General features: G+C 38.1%; 1 protein-coding gene across 4 annotated transcripts in view; it reads left to right on the forward strand.

The window, feature by feature from the left end:
• LOC119868790 (armadillo repeat-containing protein 4-like) overlaps positions 1-19,049 on the forward strand; it is a 91,272-nt gene that overhangs the window by 49,626 nt on the left and 22,597 nt on the right. For all 4 annotated transcript variants that reach the window (XM_038589031.1, XM_038589030.1, XM_038589029.1 and 1 more), the window contains 3 exons: positions 4,274-4,479; positions 5,860-5,958; positions 16,860-17,007. In XM_038589031.1, coding sequence (XP_038444959.1) covers positions 4,274-4,479; positions 5,860-5,958; positions 16,860-17,007 — 453 coding nt within the window. The remainder of the gene's footprint in view (positions 1-4,273; positions 4,480-5,859; positions 5,959-16,859; positions 17,008-19,049) is intronic.

A 19,049-nucleotide genomic window follows, 5' to 3' on the forward strand; every position in this document is an offset into this window, starting at 1 on the left:
TTATTTCCTCCATATTCATTGCTAACTGTATAAGACAGCATTATGTTTTGCTTCAAACATCAAACTTCATTTAAAAAACTCAAAAGCAGAATGAATGTCTTTTGTATTTACCTACACTTTTATTCTTTTCCATTGTTTTTCTTTTTTTGCTGTTGCAAGTTTCTTCTTTTATCATAGTCTTTCTGTTTAAGAACTTACTCTTTTAGGTTAAGTTTGTTGATGACAGCTTCTCTTCATTTTCCCTCATCTGAGAATTTCTTGACCTCCCCTTCATTTCTGAAGGAATATTTTCACTGGATATAGTATCCCAGGCCGACAATTCTTTACTTCCAGTGTTTAAAAAATGTTTCTTCTGGCTTCCATGATTATCTGTTATTATTTTAATTGTTTTCCTCTTAAAAGCAAAATATTGTTTATGTCTCATGGCTGTTAAGAATTTTCCTTGTCTTTAGTTTGTCGAGTTTGATTTTTGTGTGTGTGTCTTGGCATGGATAACTTTGTTTGTTTGTTTAGGGTTTCCTCAGCTTCTTGAATCTTAGATTTATGTCTTTTTCCAAGTTTGAGAAAATTTCAAATCTTGTTAGAATACATTTTTAGTCTGACTCCCTTCCTCTTCTCTTTCTGTTACTCTGATGACATGAATTTTGGAATTTTTGTTGTGGCCTCACAGATCTTGAGGTTCTATCATTTTTTTTGCAATGAATTTTCCCTTCTTTATTCATACTGAGTAATTTCATGGAAGGTCATGGATTCTTCCCCTCTGTCCTCTCCATCATATTGTTAGGCCTATCCAGTGAGGTTTTTTTTTTTTTTTTTGGTTCATAAATTTCAGTTTCAAAATTTCTTTTTGGTTCTTCTTCATATCTTTTATTTACTTGTTGAGGCTTTTTAGTTTGTTTTAAGTCTTGAAAATTGCTCACTGAAGCATTTTTATGATGGCAGCTTTAAATTCATATCAAATTATTCCAACATCTATTTCATCTTGGTATAAACATTATTCCTACATTATCCTTTCTCATTCAAGTTGTGATCTTTCTGGTTCTTGGTAGGATGAATGATCTTTTATTGTCTTGGATATTTGGGGCATTATGTTGTGAAACTATGGATTTTATTTAGATCTTTTGTTTTAGCAGGCCTTCTCTGGTACTTTGCTGGTGGAGTCTGGAGGTCCTGCAAGGTCTGAGTTCTTCACTTTCCATTGACAACTCTGGTGGAATAGTATGCTTCATTACCGTTGGACAGGGGTGGAAGTTCAGTTCCTATGAAGCCTCTGCTGACACTACCTTGGCTGATAGGGAGGGAGAGTGCCTTCTTACATGCTTCCCATAGGGCCTCCACTTAACCCATGGGAGATGAGCCCATTGCTGCTTTGAGGTGGTGATTTTATTGCATTTCTTGAGATGATCGCACGATTATCCTTCTTTTGTCTGTTGATGACTTTTTTGAGTATTGAACTAACATTCAATTCTGGAGTAAATCCCAATTCATCATTATGTCTTACCCTATTTGACATTACTGGATGAAATTTGATAGTATTTTACTGAGGATATTTGCATCTATAATCATGAAAGATATGGGTTAGTAGTTATTTTTTAACATCTTTATCTGGTGTTGGTAGCTGGGTAATGTGGCCTCAGAAAATGAATTGGGAAATATTCACTTACTTTTCTTCTTTCTAGAATTCTTCATACAAATTAGATATTATTCCTTTCTTAAATATTTGATACAATTCACCAGTGAAGCCATCTGTGCCTGTAGCTTTCTTTATTGGAATGTTTTTATATTGAGAATTTGATTTCTTTAATAGATATAGAGCTAGTCCAGTTTCTTCTTCTTGAGCCTTGGTAGTTTGTGTGTTTCAGTGAATTCTTACATTTTATCCAACTTATCTAATTTATTGGCATCAAGTATGACATTCCATTATTATCCTTTAATGTCTGGAAGATCTTTTGTGATGACTGCTCTTTCAATTCTGATATGGATCATTTGAGTCTTCTCTCTTTTTATTCTTGATTAATCTGGAAAGAAGTGGTTGATTTTATTTAAAGAACAGTTATTTGTTTCATTGATTTTTTTGGCTGCTTTCCTTTTTATTTGATTTCTGCTCTTGATGATTTTATTTTCCTTCTGATTTTTTTGGGTTTAATTTGCTCTTATTTAATCTCTTAATTTGGAAGTTTAGCCATTCATTTGAGACCTTTATTTTTTCTACTATAAAGTTTTATCCTGTAAATTTCTATATGAACACTACATAAACTACATCCCATAGATTTTGATATGTTTTCAGGCACATTAATATATCTGAAGATTTTCTAGTTATCTTTCTTTTACTGGTTTCTGGTTTAATTCCATTGAATTAAGAGAAGGTTTTTTTTTTTTTTTCATATGATTTTAGTCCTTTTAGCTTTGTAGATGTTTGTTTTATGGACCAAAATGTGGTCAATTTTGGTGATTTCTTTTTTGTTTGAGAGGAATATGTGTCCTGCTGCCATTGGGTAGTATGTTCTATAATTGTCAGTTTTGTCAATGTAATTGATAGTATTGCTCAGTTCTCTATATTATTAATTTTTGTGTGCTTATTTTATTGATTACTGAAAGAGGAGTTTTTGAAGTCTCATAATTGTGGGCTTATCTATGTTTCTTTTTAGTTACATTTTTTTCTAAATGTACTTTGAAGTTCTGTTGTTTGGTGAATATACAATAAGAGTTGTGTTGACTGTCATTATGTGTCTCCCTTTTTAGGTCTGATAATATTTTGTTTTTAAGTCCATTTTGTTTGATTTTAATGTAACCATTCCTGCATTTTTTGATTATTGGTCGTATGGAAAGTGGGTTTTTAAATACCTTTTTCATCCAATTCAATCCAGTTTCTTTTAACTGAAGTTTTAAATCATTTTTATTTAATGTAACTAGGGATTGATTTGAATTTAAATTTACTAATTTGCTACTTGTTTCTTTTTTGTCTCATTTGTTCTTTGTTATTTTTTCCCTCTTTTCCTGCCCTTTTTGTATTAATTGAGCCTTTAAAAATGATTGTTTTATTTATGCTTTTTGTCAGTTATGCTTCTTAAAAGTTTCATGGTGACTGCCCTAGGGCTCATAATGTATATCTCTAATTTATCCTACCCACCTTTAAATACTGTCTTACCATTTCACAAAGACTTTAAGAACTTACCACAGTAACCTTCAGTGCCTCTCCCTACCCTTGGCACTATTGTCATGCATTTTACTTTTGTATGCTATTAACCCCTCAACACAACAATACTATTTTTACATTAGAGAATCAATTACATTTTAGAATAATTAAAAATAATATGAAGAGTCTTTTATATTTTTACCATTTCTACAGATTTTCATTTCTTTGTATAGATGTGGTATAGTCCTCTTTCTGGTATGTTATTCCTTCTGAATGAAGAACTTCATCGCCATTGCTTTAGCACAGGCCTTCCGGAAGTGAACAAGAATTCTCTGGTTTTGATCATCTATGAAAGTCTTTATTTTGCCCTTATTTTTGAAAGCTTTTTTTTTTTTTTTTAATCTCTATTTAGAATTTTGGGTTGGCAGGTCTTTTTTAAAAAAAAATATTTTAAAGATGTCATTCTCTTTTCCTTTGGCTTGCATTGTTTCTGATAAGTCTTTTTTAATAATTATATTTCTTCCTCGGTCATGTGTCTTTTAAATATAATGACTTCCTCTGTCATGTGTCTTTTATCTCTGGCTAACTGCAAAATATGCTTTTAATCCTTTGTTTCAGAAATTTATACATGATGTGTCCCAGTCAATATAGCATCTGAGTTTAGATATTTTTTTAAAAGATTTTATTTATTCATGAAAGACACACAGAGAGAGGCAGAGACATAGGCAGAGGGAGAAGCAGGCCCCTTGCGGGGAGCCTGATGTGGAACTCAATCCTGGGACCCCAGGATCACACCCTGAGCCAAAGACAGACACTCAACCACTGAACCACCCAGGCAGCCCTTGAGTTTAGATCTGTCTGGCAGTAGTGAGGAGTGAGTAGGTCTAACCCTGCTGTTGTATCTGTGTGTGCTGCAGTGGGGAGGGGAGCTTAGGAACATCACATTTCTGGCAACGTCACTCCAGTAGAGACCTGAGTCCTGAAGTGGCCCTTCTCTAGTGTGTGTCACTAAGCAACACAAGTTAGAGGCATCAGAGACTTCATTTTCTGAAGTTATCACTTTTTAATTTTCAGATAGCACAAAATAATTCAGAAGTGATGTCATTGTAAAAATTACTGTTTTTTTTGTACATAAAGGATATTAGATTCACTGAAGAATGGAAAAAAGAAAATGAAGAGCCTAAGGAGGTACCTAAGAAGGAAGAAGCAGACGCCCTTCCTAAAGCTTTTCTTGCTTCAAGCAAGAATATACTAGAGAAGAACCAAATTAACTTCGGGAAGATTCAAATGACCAAGAGATTAGAGCCAACTTTAAACTGGAAGGCCACTGTTGATTTCAAAAAGTATGTAGAAATTTGCATGAGGGCTTCTCTGATACATCCTCAGTAACCACATTTGCCTAGTTGTTAGTTTATGTCATGGGAGAAAGTCCAGAGTAGATGTTGACATGTCCCTCCATAATACAAGTCAGTCCCTCCCTGCTCTTCATATTCCAAGTAGAAGTATTTGGCGTGAATACGGCTTATGTGTGGGCACCAGAAGGGAAGGCAAGAGCACCATTGACTCAATTGGTAGGTCAGGGCTAATATCACGTGAAAAAGATGATAAAAGACATGGAGGAATCTCACGGGCAATGTAAACGCAGTGGTAGGGACCTGAAGAAGTTAAGTGCTAGGTGAATTTAGAATGATTAAAATTATGTGAAGTGAATCAGGGAAATCTTGATAGAGACAGCATCTTATCTATTAACAGAACTTTAAGTAAATACCATAGAAAGGCTAGAGCCTCCGAAATATTAACAGGCTTAAGTGAAGCGGACACTAATTTAAAGAATGTCTGACATACAAAACGAGTTCCACTTAGGGACGTCTATAAATAGGTACCTAAGCACAGATTAAGGCCCTGTGTTTCATAAAAGCCGGCAGTCGGAGATGCCAAGGACACTTTTTAAATTAGCATATAGCTTACAAATTTCAGCCTATTTTTAATGTTCCATGCGGTCCCCGATTGGGTAAAGCAAGAAGTGGCTCCCAGCTGGTCACAGGGGACCCTCACTTGCAGGGATTCTGAGAACCACGGAGTGAGTACATGTTGCCAGCAAACCCAGAGAGCAGATGGAAGGAGTCCTGGGGAAAAAGGAGATGCTCTTGTTCCTCTAATTCTCATCAATTTTGAGGTGTTTGATCTCTGTGACTCCTATCTGAAGGAGTGTGAAAATGACAAATACACAGGCTGCTCTGTTATGCTGGAAGGTGAATCTTAAAATACCGCTCTTCCCACGTGCTGGCATTTTTCAGTTATGAGTTTACCTAGCCACTATGTAATGAAAACCCACTATGTGCCAAGGACCACGCTAAACCTGGGAATCCCTGGAAAACCAGATCCAGGCCCTGTGGCAGAGTCGGGTGGGGAAGGGAAGTAACCAGGCAACTTTCACCCAGGGCAGGATGTGCCCAGAGTAGAAGGCTCCGAGTGAAGGGGCCTGCAGAGTGACAGTTCCTAGTACTTGGTCCTTATAAAAGAAATACTGGCCAAAATGTGCCTGAAAGACTGAAGGGACATCCCAGGTGTCAGATGAGGCTGGAACTCATACAGTTATTTTCTGTATTAGGAAAACATGTCACACGGGTGCATGAAAATGATGAAATCTTTATGTACATTTCTATTTTTAATTTCCTATCAATCCACAATAAGTTAATTTTAAAATGTTAATATATTTTTAGGCACAAAAGCTTACTAAGAAACACTCAAGAGAAAAAACATGGAGGAAGACTTGGAAGGTCAGGACCACCTGTTTCACCTGGAAGAGCACAGTTAGTTCGGTACGTATCTATTAAAAGGAACCATCCTTTAAAGCCACCCTTTACCCAGTGGGCTAGTTAGCATGCAAATTTCTGGTGTTCTTATCATTACATCGGGGTCCTCTACTGGACCCTTGGACCAACTAGTATTGACTAGTTATAAAAATGATAATACTGAATTTCTTTGAATATATTTACAAGATATCCTTTTAGTGAAGAGTTCCTTGAAACACAGGCATCTATTGGTACTAGTTAACTCTCTGTAAACAAATGAATTTAATGCTAATTGCCATGAGTTGAGTGATAGGAGAACTGGGCTCTTTGCTGATTTCTTACTTTTGAACAATCCTATCATAGCAAGGGTAAGTCATCTTCCTGAGCCTCATTTTACTCATCACTGGTGGCACTGCCAATCCTAAAGTGATAGATGTTATTTCTCATTAAAACAGCCATCAGGGCAGCGCGGGTGGCTCAGTGGTTTAGCGCCGCCTTCGGCCCAGGGTGTGATCCTGGAGTCCCGGGATCTAGTCCCACATCGGGCTCCCTGCATGGAGCCTGCTTCTTCCACTGCCTATGTCTCTGCCTCTCTCTCTCTTTCTGTGTCTCATGAATAAATAAATAAAATATTTTAAAAAACAGCCATCAATAGAAGGCTAGTAAACTTCTGACTCCATTTTCATTTTGACAACAAAAGCGGCATATGTGGAGGAGGGTCAGCTACTTTTGTTAGTAAGTTTGGGGTAATAGTGGGAAGAAATGCAGACATTTCACATTATAAAGTTTGTGCACACAGAAAAAGAAGAAACTTTAAGACACCCTACTACATTAATCCTATATTCTTGGGTTCAACATAATAAATTATTTGATTTATTTGACTATTTTTAAAACTTTTTATTTTGAATTAATTACAGATTCACAGAATGCTGCAAATATAGTACAGAGGAATCTCATACCCTTCACCTAGCTTCTCCCAGTGGTTGCATCTTGCATAACTATCCTACAGCACTGAAACCAGGAGACTGATATTGATATAATGTGCATGTATCATTTTCTATCACTTTATTCCATGTAGATGTGTGTGATGACCATGTCAGTCAGTGTGTGGAAGGGTTCCATCACCACTGGGAAGCCACTCTTGCCACCTCTTTATAGTTATGCCCACACCTCTTCCCTATAATCCTAACTCCTGGCAACCATTAACCTGTTATCCACTTCTATAATTTTATCATTTTGGGAATATCATGTAAATGGAATTATACACTTTTGATATTGACTTTGTTTTCATCACTATAATACCCCTAAGATCCATCTAAGTTGTTGCATATGTTCATAGTGCAATCGTTTTTTTTTTTATTTTTTATTTTATTTATTTATTTATTTATTTATTTATTTATTTATTTATTTATTTATTTATTTATTTATTTATTTTTGCTGAGTAGCATTCCATGGTGTGGTTGTACCATCATTTATTTAATTATTCACCTATTGGGAGCATTTTCATTGTTTAAAGCTTTTGGATATTAAAAATAAAGCTGCTATGAACAATCATATAAAGGCTTTTATATGGATGAAGTTTTCATTTCTCTAAGATAAATGCCCAATTGCTGACACATAATAATTGTGTAGCTTTTTAAGAAACTATCTAACTTTTCCAGACTGGCTGTACCATTTAGTTCCCATCAAACACTTAGGGGAAACTGAGTTTATCCTCATCCTTGCCTTTGCATCCAAACTTTTTTTTGGTTTTGGTTTTGAGCTATTCTACAAGATGTATAGTATTATTTCATCATGGTCTTAGCATTTCCCTAATGGCTAGTGATGTTGAACATCTTTTCATGGGCTTATTGCCATCCATATATATTCTCTAGTGAAATGTCTCTTTGTCTTTTGTTTTTTATGTTCTAATCAGATCACTTTTTAAATGTTGAGTTTCGAGAGTTCTTTATTCTGGATATCCTTGATTGAATATGTAGTATGCAAATATTTCCTTCTCCCTGTAAGTTGTTTCCTCATCCTTTTTATAGAGTCTCTCTCATAGAATAACGTTTTACTATTGATGAGGTTCAATTTATCAATGTTTTCTTTTATGGGTTGTTTTGTTTTTATTTTTAATATGTTTATTTTAGAGATAAAGAGAGAGAGAGTGCATGGGGAAGAGAAGGGGAGAGGGAGAGAGTCTCAAGCAGGCAGACCCTGTGCAGGGCTCAATCTTACATCCCTGAGATTGTGACCTGGGCCCAAACCAAGAGACGGATGCTCAACTGACTGAGCTACCCAGGTTCCTGTATGGGTTGTATTTTTGATGTCATGTCTAAGAAGTCCTCATGAAGCCCTTGGTCCTTAAGATTATCACCTATTTTTTCTAAAAATGTTTATAGTTTTACATTATAAAGTCTATGGCCTTTTTCTTATTTTTAGTGTGAGACTTTGGTCAAGATTTAGTTGTTGTTTTTTTGTTTGTTTTGTTTTTTTTTAAGTGGAGGTCCAATTTCTCCAGCACCATTTAATGAAAAGGTTATCTTTCCACCATTGAATTACTTTTGTATCTTTCTTCAAAATCAGTTCGGTGTACATATGTGGGGCTATTCTGGGTATCTGTTCTATTCCACTGATTTTTTTTTTTTCATCTAGCCCCTCACCACTACCACACAATCTGTATTACTGTAGCTGTATAGTAAATTTTGAAGTCTGGAAAAGTGATTTCTCTCACTTTTTTTTTTTTCAAAAATTGCTTTTAGTTATTCTAGTTCCTTTCCTTTCTGCATAAATTTTAGAATAATCTTGCTATATCTCCAACAGAAAAAAATCACTGATGATTTTCTTGGAAATTACATTAAATATCTATATTAATTTGGGAAGAATTGATATTTTTACTATGTAGAATCTTCCAATCCATGAATATTATATACCTTGGTTTATTTAAGTATTTGATTACTTTCACTAATGTTTTATGGTTTTCAGCATACAAGTCTTGTGCATTTTTTCTTAGATTTACAACTAGAAGTGGAAGTTCCAGTGCTGTATTGGTCAGCAGTGATCAAAGTGAACAATAGCCTTGTTTGTTCTCAATCTTAAGGGAAAAGTATTTAGTCTTTCACCATTAAGTATGATGATGGTGTAGGTTTTTGTACAAATATTCTTTATCAAGTTGATAAAGGTCCCTTCTGTTCTTGGTTTTCTGAACATTTTTATTCACATTTGGGTGTTCATTTTGGTCAAATCTTTTTTCTACATCAATTGTATAATCATGTCATTTTTCTTCTATAGGCTGTTAGTGTGGTTGATTACACTGATTGATTTTTGAATACCAAATCAGCCTTGCATCTCTGTAGTAACCCCACTTGGTCATAGTGCACTCATCCTATTTATAGGTAGCTGAATTACATGTGCTTAATATTATGTTAAGAATTTTTGCATCCACAATCTTGAGAGTATTGTATTGGTTTTTGTTTTTGTTTGCACTGTCTTTGGTTTGATATCAGGCTTTGTAAAATGAGTTCCCTCCTATTCTATTTTCTAGAAGAGATCATATAAAATTTGGTGTTCTTCTGTGTAGTAAAATTCTACAGTGAAGCTATCTGGGTCTAAAGACTTCTGTCTTGGGTTTTTTAATTGTGAATTAAATTCTCTTAATAATTGTGCTATTCAAATTATGTGTTTCATATTGGGCAAGTTGTGATAGTTTATACTTTAAAAGAACGGTCCATTTTATCTAGATTTTCAAATTTATGTGTGTATAATTGTTCATAGTTTTCTCTTATTATTCTTTTGTTGTCTGCAGGATCTGTAGTGATATCCCATGTTTCATTGTTGGTACTGGTATTTGTGTCTTTTCTTTTTCTTGTCAGTTATACTAGAGTTTTGTCAATTTTATTGATCTTTTCTTTAAGCAGCTTTTTGTTACTGATTTTTCAAATTGTTTTTCTGTTTTAATTTTATTGATTTCTGCTCTAGTATTTCCTTTTTTGTTTGCATTGGGTTTACTTTATTCTTTTTTCTAGTTTCTTTAGACTTAAGTTTAGATTATTGAATTGAGACTTCTCTTTTCCAATGCAAACATTTAGTGCTATATAATTCCCTTTATGCACTGTGTTAGCTGTTATCTGTGTACAAAAGTTTTTGATATGTTGTATTTTCTTTTTTTTTATCTTTTTTTTTTAATTTATTTTTTATTGGTGTTCAATTTACTAACATACAGAATAACCCCCAGTGCCCGTCACCCATTCACTCCCACCCCCCGCCCTCCTCTCCTTCCACCACCCCTAGTTCGTTTCCCAGAGTTAGCAGTCTTTACGTTCTGTCTCCCTTTCTGATATTTCCCACACATTTCTTCCCCCTTCCCTTATATTCCCTTTCACTATTATTTATATTCCCCAAATGAATGAGAACATATAATGTTTGTCCTTCTCCGACTGACTTACTTCACTCAGCATAATACCCTCCAGTTCCATCCACGTTGAAGCAAATGGTGGGTATTTGTCATTTCTAATAGCTGAGTAATATTCCATTGTATACATAAACCACATCTTCTTTATCCATTCATATTTCGATGGACACCGAGGCTCCTTCCACAGTTTGGCTATCGTGGCCATTGCTGCTATAAACATCGGGGTGCAGGTGTCCCGGCGTTTCATTGCATTTGTATCTTTGGGGTAAATCCCCAACAGTGCAATTGCTGGGTCGTAGGGCAGGTATATTTTTAACTGTTTGAGGAACCTCCACACAGGTTTCCAGAGTGGCTGCACCAGTTCACATTCCCACCAACAGTGTATGAGGGTTCCCTTTTCTCCACATCCTCTCCAACATTTGTTGTTTCCTGCCTTGTTAATTTTCCCCATTCTCACTGGTGTGAGGTGGTATCTCATTGTGATTTTGATTTGTATTTCCCTGATGGCAAGGGATGCAGAGCATTGTCTCATGTGCATGTTGGCCATGTCTATGTCTTCTTCTGTGAGATTTCTGTTCATGTCTTTTGCCCATTTCATGATTGGATTGTTTGTTTCGTTGGTGTTGAGTTTGAGAAGTTCTTTATAGATCTTGGAAACTAGCCCTTTATCTGATATGTCATTTGCAAATATCTTCTCCCATTCTGTAGGTTGTCTTTTAGTTTTGTTGACTGTATCCTTTGCTGTGCAAAAGCTTCTTATCTTGATGAAGTCCCAATAGTTCATTTTTGCTTTTGTTTCTCTTGCCTTCGTGGATGTATCTTGCAAGAAGTTACTGTGGCCGAGTTCAAAAAGGGTGTTGTCTGTGTTCTTCTCTAGGATTTTGATGGAATCTTGTCTCACATTTAGATCTTTCATCCATTTTGAGTTTATCTTTGTGTATGGTGCAAGAGAGTGGTCTAGTTTCATTCTTCTGCATGTGGATGTCCAATTTTCCCAGCACCATTTATTGAAGAGACTGTCTTTCTTCCAATGGATAGTCTTTCCTCCTTTATCGAATATTAGTTGCCCATAAAGTTCAGGGTCCACTTCTGGATTCTCTATTCTGTTCCACTGATCTATGTGTCTGTTTTTGTGCCAGTACCACACTGTCTTGATGACCACAGCTTTGTAGTACAACCTGAAATCTGGCATTGTGATGCCCCCAGATATGGTTTTCTTTTTTAAAATTCCCCTGGCTATTCGGGGTCTTTTCTGATTCCACACAAATCTTAAAATAATTTGTTCTAACTCTCTGAAGAAAGTCCATGGTATTTTGATAGGGATTGCATTAAACGTGTATATTACCCTGGGTAACATTGACATTTTCACAATATTAATTCTGCCAATCCATGAGCATGGAATATTTTTCCATCTCTTTGTGTCTTCCTCAATTTCTTTCAGAAGTGTTCTATAGTTTTGAGGGTATAGATCCTTTATATCTTTGGTTAGGTTTATTCCTAGGTATCTTATGCTTTTGGGTGCAATTGTAAATGGGATTGACTCCTTAATTTCTCTTTCTTCAGTCTCATTGTTAGTGTATAGAAATGCCACTGACTTCTGGGCATTGATTTTGTATCCTGCCACGCTACCGAATTGCTGTATGAGTTCTAGCAATCTTGGGGTGGAGACTTTTGGGTTTTCTTTTTTTTTTTTTTAATTTTTTTTAATTAATTTATTTATTTAATGATAGTCACACAGAGAGAGAGAGAGAGAGAGGCAGAGACACAGGCAGAGGGAGAAGCAGGCTCCATGCACCGGGAGCCCGACGTGGGATTCGATCCAGGGTCTCCAGGATCGCGCCCTGGGCCAAAGGCAGGCGCCAAACCGCTGCGCCACTCAGGGATCCCACTTTTGGGTTTTCTATGTAGAGTATCATGTCATCGGCGAAGAGGGAGAGTTTGACTTCTTCTTTGCCAATTTGAATGCCTTTAATGTCTTTTTGTTGTCTGATTGCTGAGGCTAGGACTTCCAGTACTATGTTGAACAGCAGTGGTGAGAGTGGACATCCCTGTCTTGTTCCTGATCTTAGGGGAAAGGCTCCCAGTGCTTCCCCATTGAGAATGATATTTGCTGTGGGCTTTTCATAGATGGCTTTTAAGATGTCGAGGAATGTTCCCTCTATCCCTACACTCTGAAGAGTTTTGATCAGGAATGGATGCTGTATTTTGTCAAATGCTTTCTCTGCATCCAATGAGAGGATCATATGGTTCTTGGTTTTTCTCTTGCTGATATGATGAATCACATTGATTGTTTTACGGGTGTTGAACCAGCCTTGTGTCCCAGGGATAAATCCTACTTGGTCATGGTGAATAATTTTTTTAATGTACTGTTGGATCCTATTGGCCAGTATCTTGTTGAGAATTTTTGCATCCATGTTCATCAGGGATATTGGTCTGTAATTCTCCTTTTTGGTGGGGTCTTTGTCTGGTTTTGGAATTAAGGTGATGCTGGCCTCATAGAACGAATTTGGAAGTACTCCATCTCTTTCTATCTTTCCAAACAGCTTTAGTAGAATAGGTATGGTTTCTTCTTTAAACGTTTGATAGAATTCCCCTGGAAAGCCATCTGGCCCTGGACTCTTGTGTCTTGGGAGGTTTTTGATGACTGCTTCAATTTCCTCCCTGGTTATTGGCCTGTTCAGGTTTTCTATTTCTTCCTGTTCCAGTTTTGGTAGTTTGTGGCTTTCCAGGAATGCGTCCATTTCTTCCAGATTGCCTAATTTATTGGCGTATAGCTGTTCATAATATGTTTTTAAAATCGTTTGTATTTCCTTGGTGTTGGTAGTGATCTCTCCTTTCTCATTCATGATTTTATTAATTTGAGTCTTCTCTCTCTTCTTTTTAATAAGGCTGGCTAATGGTTTGTCTATCTTGTTAATTCTTTCAAAGAACCAACTCCTGGTTTTGTTGATCTGTTCCACAGTTCTTCTGGTCTCGATTTCGTTGAGTTCTGCTCGAATCTTTATTAACTCCCTTCTTCTCTTGGGTGTAGGATCTATTTGCTGTTTTTTCTCTAGCTCCTTTATGTGTAAGGTTAGCTTTTGTATTTGAGTTCTTTCCAGTTTTTGAATGGATGCTTGTATTGCGATGTATTTCCCCCTTAGGACTGCTTTTGCTGCATCCCAAAGATTTTGAACGGTTGTATCTTCATTCTCATTAGTTTCCATGAATCTTTTTAATTCTTCCTTAATTTCCTGGTTGACCCTTTTATCTTTTAGCAGGATGGTCCTTAACTTCCATGTGTTTGAGGTCCTTCCAAACTTCTTGTTGTGATTTAGTTCTAATTTCAAGGCATCATGGTCTGAGAATATGCAGGGGACAATCCCAATCTTTTGGTATCGGTTCAGACCCGATTTGTGACCCAATATGTGGTCTATTCTGGAGAAAGTTCCATGTGCGCTTGAGAAGAATGTGTATTCAGTTGAGTTTGGATGTAAAGTTCTGTAGATATCTGTGAAATCCATCTGGTCCAGTGTATCATTTAAAGCTCTCGTTTCTTTGGAGATGTTGTGCTTAGAAGACCTATTGAGTATAGAAAGAGCTAGATTGAAGTCACCAAGTATAAGTGTATTATTATCTAAGTATTTCTTCACTTTGGTTAATAATTGATTAATATATTTGGCAGCTCCCACATTCGGGGCATATATATTGAGGATTGTTAAGTCCTCTTGTTGAATAGATCCTTTAAGTATGATATAGTGTCCCTCTTCATCTCTCACTACAGTCTTTGGGGTAAATTTTAGTTTATCTGATATAAGGATGGCTACCCCTGCTTTCTTTTGAGGACCATTCGAATGGTAAATGGTTCTCCAACCTTTTATTTTCAGGCTGTAGGTGTCCTTCTGTCTAAAATGAGTCTCTTGTAGACAGCAAATAGATGGGTCCTGCTTTTTTATTCAGTCTGAAACCCTGCGCCTTTTGATGGGGTCATTAAGCCCGTTCACATTCAGAGTTACTATTGAGAGATATGAGTTTAGTGTCATCATGATATCTATTCAGTCCTTGTTTTTGCAGACTGTTCCACTGAACTTCTTCTTAAAGGGGAATTTTAAGAGTCCCCCTTAAAATTTCTTGCAGAGCTGGTTTGGAGGTCACATATTCTTTTAGTTGCTGCCTGTCTTGGAAGCTCTTTATCTCTCCTTCCATTTTGAATGAGAGCCTTGCTGGATAAAGTATTCTTGGTTGCATGTTCTTTTCATTTAGGACCCTGAATATATCCTGCCAGCCCTTTCTGGCCTGCCAGGTCTCTGTGGAGAGGTCTGCTGTTACCCTAATACTCCTCCCCATAAAAGTCAGGGATTTCTTGTCTCTTGCTGCTTTAAGGATCTTCTCTTTATCTTTGGAATTTGCAAGCTTAACTATTAAATGTCGAGGTGTTGAACGGTTTTTATTGATTTTAGGGGGGGATCTCTCTATTTCCTGGATCTGAATGCCTGTTTCCCTTCCCAGGTTAGGAAAGTTTTCAGCTAGAATTTGTTCAAATACATATTCTGGCCCTCTGTCCCTTTCGGCGCCCTCGGGAACCCCAATTAAACGTAGGTTTTTCTTTCTCAGGCTGTCGTTTATTTCCCTTAATCTATCCTCATGGTCTTTTAATTGTTTGTCTCTTTTTTCCTCAGTTTCCCTCTTTGCTATCAACTTGTCTTCTATGTCACTCACTCGTTCTTCCACCTCGTTAATCCTTGTCGTTAGGACTTCTAGTTTGGATTGCATCTCATTCAATTGATTTTTAATTTCTGCCTGATTAGCTCTAAATTCTGCAGTCATGAAGTCTCTGAGTCCTTTATGCTTTTTTCTAGAGCCATCAGTAGCTGTATAATAGTGCTTCTGAATTGGCTTTCTGACATTGAATTGTAATCCAGATTTTGTAACTCTGTGGGAGAGAGGACTGTTTCTGATTCTTTCTTTTGAGGTGAGGTTTTCCTTCTAGTCATTTTGCTCAGTGCAGAGTGGCCAAAAGCAAGTTGTATTGGGAATAAGAGAAAAAGAGATGAAAGAAAGAAGGAAAGAAAAGAGAAAGAGAAAAAAAAGGGAAGAAAAAAAACGAAAAAAAAAAAGAAGAAAAAGAGAAAGAAAAAGAAAGGAGAAAAAAAAAGGGGGTGGGGGAAGGAAACAAATCAAAAAGCAAAACAAAACAAAACAAAACAAAAGTAACACCGGGGAGTATCTTCTGATTCTGTGTTCTTTAAGTCCCTTGGCTTCTCCTGGAAGTTGTCAGTCTAGCTGGTCTTCTGGGGGAGGGGCCTGCTGTGCTGATTTTCAGGTGTTAGCAGTTGGGGGAGCTGCTGTGCCCCTGCCTGGTGCAGGGCTCAGTGGGGGTTGTTTACCCCGTGAGGCCGCAGGAGGAACAGCCCCAGTGGCGGGCCAGCTCTGGAGCCCTGGATTCAGCTCCGGCAGGAACTCCGTCAGCAGGGCCTGGAGGCTCCGGGGCGGGGCCGCTGATCGGCTCAGCTGGGGCAGGAGCGTCCTCGCTGTCCTGGGCCCTCCCGGCCTCTGCCTGTCCCGGGGGAGGCCGGATCCTGGGCTGTGTCCCGGCGCCCTGTGCTCCGGGGCCTGCGCTGGTGGATTCGCGCTCCCGGCCGCAGGCCCCTCCGCGGAGCTGCCGCCCGAGCCCCCGAGCTGCTCCTGGAACCGCGCAGCCCCCTCCGCACGGAGCCTCTTCCTCTGCCCGAGCCCGGCCGAGCTGCTCCCGGGGCCGTGCAGCCCCCTCCGCGGAGCCGCCGCCCGAGCCCCTCCGAGCTGCTCCGGGTCCCGCCGTGCGCGCTGCAGCCCTTAGGGAGCTCGGCGCACTCTCCCGGGGCGCAGGTGTCTGTTAGTGTCCCCGGAGCCCGAGGGCATCCCCGCCCTCCTGGGGTCCTGCTCCAACTCCCCGCGAGCCCCTTTCCGCCCGGGAAGGTCGGTGCAGCTCCTGCTCCTCCGGGACGGGGCTCTCCTGTCCTGGGGACACTCGCCCCGGCCTCAGCCCGGCTCCTCGTGGGGCCCCTCCCCCTTGGAGGCCTTTGTTTGTTTACTTCTTTTTCCCCGTCTTCCCACCTTGTTAGAAGCGCGAACTCTTCTCACTGTTGCATTCCAGCTGGTCTCTCTTTAATTCTCAGGCCGAATTCATAGATTTTCAGGATGATTGGAAGGTTTTCTAGGTAATTTGGTGGAGACAGGTGATTTGGGGACCCTACTCTTCCGTCATCTTGCTCCTCCCCCGTGCGTGCCTTTTTGTACAGCACAGCCATAGGACTTATACTTAATGCCTTTGTTCATTTCTTACTATTTTCTTTATTATTATTGCATACAAAGCAATAATAATGAACTGCACCTGGTACAGAGACAGGGATTTATTCATCTCCTTGCTTAGATCTTAGCAAAGATCTTTAGAACTCAGAAGGTATTGGTACCTTATACATTGCTTATGTTCATATTGCTGAAATATTAATGATTATAACCACATCCATTTTGTAGCATAAATATGTTTATTATATGTGGTGGTTGTTATTGTTCTTAGTAAGAGTGCTGAGAAGATTGAGGAAATTCTTAGTGACAGCTCCTCAGAGAATGAGGAAGATGAAGAACCACCTGATCGTCGTCAGGAAGCAAATGCAGATTTGCCATCTGAATATTGGCAAATTCAGAAACTGGTGAAATATTTAAAGGTAAGACAAACCTCTTTGTATTGTGTTTACAATGATTCTTTTAATTCCTTTCCTAAAAATGTATATTCTACTTCCAAATTGATTATATATATATTTTTTTTTTCAAATAAGAGTAGTAAAAACTCCCGTTATTATTTAAATGTGCATGGGGAATGGTCTTATTACCCTGTGTGCACAGGGGAAGGTCTTATTACCCTGAGGATAGCACGGTTAGTCCTCGTGGAGCAGCCGGTCTGCCTGGTACCAACCCTTTCCCCTGGGCCATGGTAGCCAGCAGCTATTATGACTTGCCATCATTTTACACCTTGCAGTATGCTGTGGCATCAAGAACATGGATTTGTTTTAAAGTTGGACTATAATTTCTAGGCTGTGTTACTTACCAACAGTATAGCTGTTGATTATAGCTTTGAGCCTTATTTTTCTTAACCTATGGAAAATAGGTTAATACCTGTCCTATAGGATTACTTCAGGGTTGGTAAAGCATATTTGAAAGATGTGGATAGTATTTGGTACATTGTAGATACTTAAAATATGTATCAGTCCCTTTTCATTACTCTCAACATAATATGTGTAAACACATGTTACATAATAATGGCCTATATAATGTATTTAAGACATGAATGGGGGCAGGGCAGGGAAAATGATTTGCCAAAACCCAGATTAATATCAGTGGATAACTGATACTGATAATGTCTAGGTAGGCCAGGACTAAAGCAATAGTTGAGAAGTACTCGTAAAAACATTTTTACTTAACTCATAGTTTCCTCCAGCTTTTCTACATGATTGAGTGAATCAAGGGCATTTGCCAGTGGCTTTGCAATATGTAAAGATATTTATGTGGCTCCTAAATTACTTAAGGCTACTTTTCTGGTGCCCTTGAGGTCCTTCAAAGCTGACAGGTAAAATAGTTTATACATACATTTTTGTGAATTCAATAAACATCCTCTGCATGGACACAGCTTTGTAGCTGAGAAAGTTGCTTTAGAAGAAAAATATGCCCCCTTTCTTAGCACGGTCCCAGCTGCAATTCCCTGTATTTCTCAGGAAAAAAAAAATCTATGTTTTCCTGAATCCCAAGAAAAATTAGTCAAGAAATTGGGAAAAAGTATTCTAATTCTCCACTGCAACATAGATTTCAATGGCCAGACCAGGATCCAGGCAAGCAAATCAAAGATTTTCATCATTAAAAAAGGATGGGAGCTTCTGTGAAGCAAATCCTAATGCCCACCTTAGGTACTATGCTTTTGAAAGCCTAGTTATTAAATGCTTTGTTTTAAAATTTCATCTTAAGAATAATATCTTTTAAATAGTAAATATTTTTATATCAACTTCAATTTTTAAAATGGCTTTGATTTGGCATTTATTTCGTGGTAATGTTCCCCTCTTTTAGTGGAGATCATTTTTCATGTTATTGCAATAGATAGGTTTGAGGTTTTTTTTTAATAGAAAACCTCTGAAATTTTTAGCATATCTATTACAAAAAATGATATACTATTTATTATTATGGAAAACTTTTAGGATCATCATTATCACCTAAAAATATATAAATACAATTTGGGAAAAAACATGGAATGATTATCATTTCAAGAATTCCTAAGAATTTGGAGATCTTATTCTGGGATCTTGAATATTCCTATCCTAGGAATTTGGAAACTATCTGGAGCACAGGCTGGAGGTCAGGCCCCATGGTCAGGCACATGCCCTTGGTGGGCGTCTTTGCATACAAATCATGCAGTCAACATAGTGGTTCAGCCTAGCATGCACAGCACCAATGTTCAGACTCAGAAGACCTTCCTGATGGTAGGAAGGTCCGTGGATCTTCCCACCATCTCTCCTGTACTCATAAAGCACATGTCACTCTGCGGGGGGGGGGGGGGGGGGGAGGGAAATGCATCAGAGAATTTTGCCATCTAGCACTTGAACAACTTGAGCCAGATGGGAGCCCTGGTGTTTATACAAATAATTCTGGTCTGTTAACTTTATTTCATTAGTCAAAGGAAATAAAGAGTCAACAGGAAAGACGCATGGATGGACCAGGAGGC

This window comes from Canis lupus, unplaced genomic scaffold (genome assembly GCF_011100685.1).
Source record: "Canis lupus familiaris isolate Mischka breed German Shepherd unplaced genomic scaffold, alternate assembly UU_Cfam_GSD_1.0 chrUn_S1579H1768, whole genome shotgun sequence".
Lineage (NCBI taxonomy): Eukaryota > Metazoa > Chordata > Mammalia > Carnivora > Canidae > Canis > Canis lupus.